General features: G+C 38.3%; 1 protein-coding gene across 1 annotated transcript; it reads left to right on the forward strand.

The window, feature by feature from the left end:
• The first annotated feature begins 337 nt into the window (after window positions 1-337).
• Window positions 338-2,962, forward strand: LOC109179832. Its single transcript, XM_019329311.1, has 2 exons — window positions 338-489; window positions 1,972-2,962. Exons 1-2 carry the CDS (start codon window positions 338-340, stop codon window positions 2,960-2,962), a joined length of 1,143 nt encoding a protein of 380 aa, XP_019184856.1.
• The last annotated feature ends 548 nt before the right edge of the window (window positions 2,963-3,510 follow it).

Raw genomic sequence — 3,510 nt, forward strand, 5'->3', positions numbered from 1 at the left:
ATACCAAAAGGTGAGTGGGAGTAAAATTTGCTTCCTTGTTTTATATGTGGATGACATCTTACTTGCCACCAATGATAAGGGGATGCTTCGTGATGTGAAACAATTTCTTTCTAAGAACTTTGATATGAAGGATATGGGTGATGCCTCTTATGTTATTGGCATTAAAATTCAGAGAGATAGGTCCCGGGGTATATTGGGTTTATCTCAAGAAACCTATATAAACAAAGTTTTAGAGAGATTTCATATGCAAAATTGTTCACCAAACGCTGCTCCCATATCTAAGGGGGATAGATTCAGTTTGGACCAATGTCCGAAAAATGATTTGGAGAAGGAATCCATGGAGAACATCCCTTATGCTGTAGCAGTTGGATGTCTTGGATATATTCAAGTCTGTACGAGGCCGGATATTGCTTTTGCGGTTGGAATGCTAGGGCGTTACCAACACAATCCGGGGTTGGACCATTGGGGAGCTGTAAAGAAGGTTCTAAGGTATCTCAAAGGAACCAAAGGTTACAAGCTTGGGTTTAGGCAGACGGACAATTTAGATCTTGTCGGTTACTCAGACGCGGACTTCGCTGGCTGTGTTGATTCTCGAAAATCAACTTCTGGGTGCGTCTTCATTATGGCCGGTGGGGCTATCTCATGGAGAAGTGTTAAACAGTCCTTAATAGCTACTTCTACCATGGAAGCCGAGTTCGTTTCCTGTTTCGAGGCTACTTCACAGGGTGTTTGGCTAAAGAATTTTATCTCTGGGCTTAGAGTTATGGATTCTATATCTAAGCCATTGAAAGTCTACTGTGACAACTCAGCTGCAGTCTTCCTAGCTAAAAACGACAAAAGTGGGAGTCGAACTAAGCACATCGACATCAAGTTCTTAGCAATTAGGGAGCGTGTCAAAAATAAAGTTGTATTCATTGAACACATTCATACTGAGTTGATGCTAGCAGATCCCTTGACTAAAGGCATGCCACCATTTAAGTTCAAGGATTTGATTCAGAAAATGGGACTTTCGCCCAATTTGTAATTTGTATATATATACATTCAGTTTTAATAAAATTCTTTGGCATTCAGACGTTTTCTCAATTAAGTGTGTACACCTTCATTTGCTTTATATTGATGAGAAAATGTACTTCAGGGACTTGGAATAAACATAGGGTTTATTTCGTTGGGTTTTGTTTCCTAATTAAGTGCCCAATGGCAGTTTGCATTTGATCATAATGGATACTACTCGTGCTAATGAGAACATATCATTATGGTTGGTGTTTTTATGTTATTGAGTGGTAGTGCTTGCACCAAGTGGGAGAATGTAACGTTCATCCGTTACTATTATTATAACATTAGGATAAGTTATGATAATATTCAGTATTTGATATGTGGTGCAACACTAATAACCTAATAGTTAGACTACCATTATGAGTAGGAGTCTAGTTAGGGTTTAGGAGACCTAAAGACAATCAACCACAATGATGGCCAGTGGTTATATAAGGTCACTAGTCCTCTCACTGCTCACACTACATACCTCATACACCATCTAGAGAGAGCTGAGTAAAGTGAGAGACAAAATAATCGTTATCTCTGCAGCAGTCCAGATCGCTCAACCGTAACAAGAAACTATGGCTGGAGGTTAGTTGATCCTATAATCACATATTATATGATGCATGTGATATTTTAGTCTTACAGAAGAAGCTTTTCAGGAACTGTGTCAAACCTTGCAACAAGTAGAAGAAAAGAGGGTAGAGCTAGAGGACACACAGAAGACTTTTGAATGTTGTGATGATTTAACTCTTCTCTTGAGAAGATTAATAGATGATGATTATCTTAGGTCATCTTCGACCACACCCAGCTCATGGGTGCCTAACAACACCGTTCAAACACCACTAGAATCTCTCCATCAAAGTCTCTTTGCTATGCAAGAATTTGTACTGAAATCGAAGTTTGGTGGATCCGGAGCTGGAATATAATCCAAATCAGACACTTTGTACTCAAAGCTAAAGAAGACATCGAAAAACAATTTAGAAACTTTTGTGTGGCCAAAGAAGAGCACCACCTACCAAAAGAAGCTTCAGAACAACTCTTTCAAACCTTGCATCAAGTAACAAAAAACGCAGCACAGTTGTTGAGCACTATCCACAACACAAGAAGCAATGAAGCTGCTGATGATGATGAGGCCAATGATACTCAGTCTGTGTGCTATCCAAAGCTTGATGAGGGTAGAATAATGGTGGGTCGTCAAAATGACGTTAGTATGATAAAGAGTCGACTCTTCAGTAGCTTAAAAGGTGTAAAAGTAATCCCAATTATTGGGATGCCAGGCATAGGGAAGACTACTTTAGCAAGAAAAATCTTGGAAGATCCACCAGTTGCATTCAATTTCGAGGTACGAGGATGGGTTACAGTGACTCAAAATTACAATGAGAGCAAAGTGCAACGTGACCTTCTCCAGCCAATTTCACCAAACATGGAAAAACCACAGTTAAGGCATCTTGAACTTGACACTAGCTATGTTGTCAATCCTTCAAGCATGGAAAAAGAGAATTTGCAAACATTATCTTGGGTGGATCCAACTCATTGCAGAAACAGAGTGTATTCCAATTTTCCAAATATAAAAATATTGAAAATTGTCTATAAAGTAGACTTAGAGGCCAGCCAGATTAGTGGATATTCCAGCAATTGCTTCATTTTGGATAAGTTGGGCTATTTAGAACGGCTAAAGAGTCTAACAGTTTCAGTTTCGGTTGGGTGCATTGTAATCTTTCCCGAATGGTTTATTTTTCCTTCACAACTGAAGAAGTTGAAGTTGAGTGGTACTAATATTTCTGGGTGGGATTTAACAGTAATTGGGAGGTTGCAATGGCTTAAGGTACTAAAGCTGGAAAATGCGTTCCATAAAAATGTATGGGAAGTAGCTGAAGGAGGATTCTATAGATTAAGATTGTTGGTCCTTAAAGATAAAAAGCTCTAATGGTTGGAGGCTTACACAGATTCTTTCCCATGCCTTGAGCATCTAGTCTTAAGATGTTGTGAGTGTTTGGAAGAGATCCCTAGCAGTTTTGGAGATATATTCTACTTCAAGTCAATTGAAATGGATAGGTTTAGTCACCGCCCTTCCATTGTTGCTTCTGCTAGGATTATTCAAGAGAAGCTAAAGAAGAATTTTGGAAAAGAAAATTGAGGTTATTCTTAACAGCTTCATCATCTTCCAATGTCACTCTTAACAGCTTGCAGACTACAAAAAATTCAACATTTTCTTGGAAGAAGAAAATGGAACACAGATTGCTTGAACTAATTAAAAAACAGTACAACACATAATAGTTAAAACTATCTTTGCATACACTAAACCAACGACACGAATTTACAAATGCATTTAATAATTTCTTCCAATCAAATGATCTTGCAAGGCAATCAATGATTTCTAAATATAACTTTTAGACTAAAAGACTAACAACTTTTTAAGAATTTCCTTAGACACCCACGTTGATCCTGTAACTCCAGAATCTAGAGCCTTAGTAC

Source organism: Ipomoea nil, unplaced genomic scaffold (genome assembly GCF_001879475.1).
Source record: "Ipomoea nil cultivar Tokyo-kokei standard unplaced genomic scaffold, Asagao_1.1 scaffold0980, whole genome shotgun sequence".
Classification (NCBI taxonomy): Eukaryota; Viridiplantae; Streptophyta; class Magnoliopsida; order Solanales; family Convolvulaceae; genus Ipomoea; species Ipomoea nil.

Excerpts from the sequence above, each read along its gene's own strand:
- LOC109179832 (XM_019329311.1), top strand. The coding sequence starts at position 338 with ATGGAGAACATCCCTTATGCTGTAGCAGTTGGATGTCTTGGATATATT. Across the intron at positions 490-1,971 it reads GCTGTAAAGAAGGTTCTAAG|ACACTTTGTACTCAAAGCTA; the intron begins GTATCTCAAAGG and ends AATCCAAATCAG.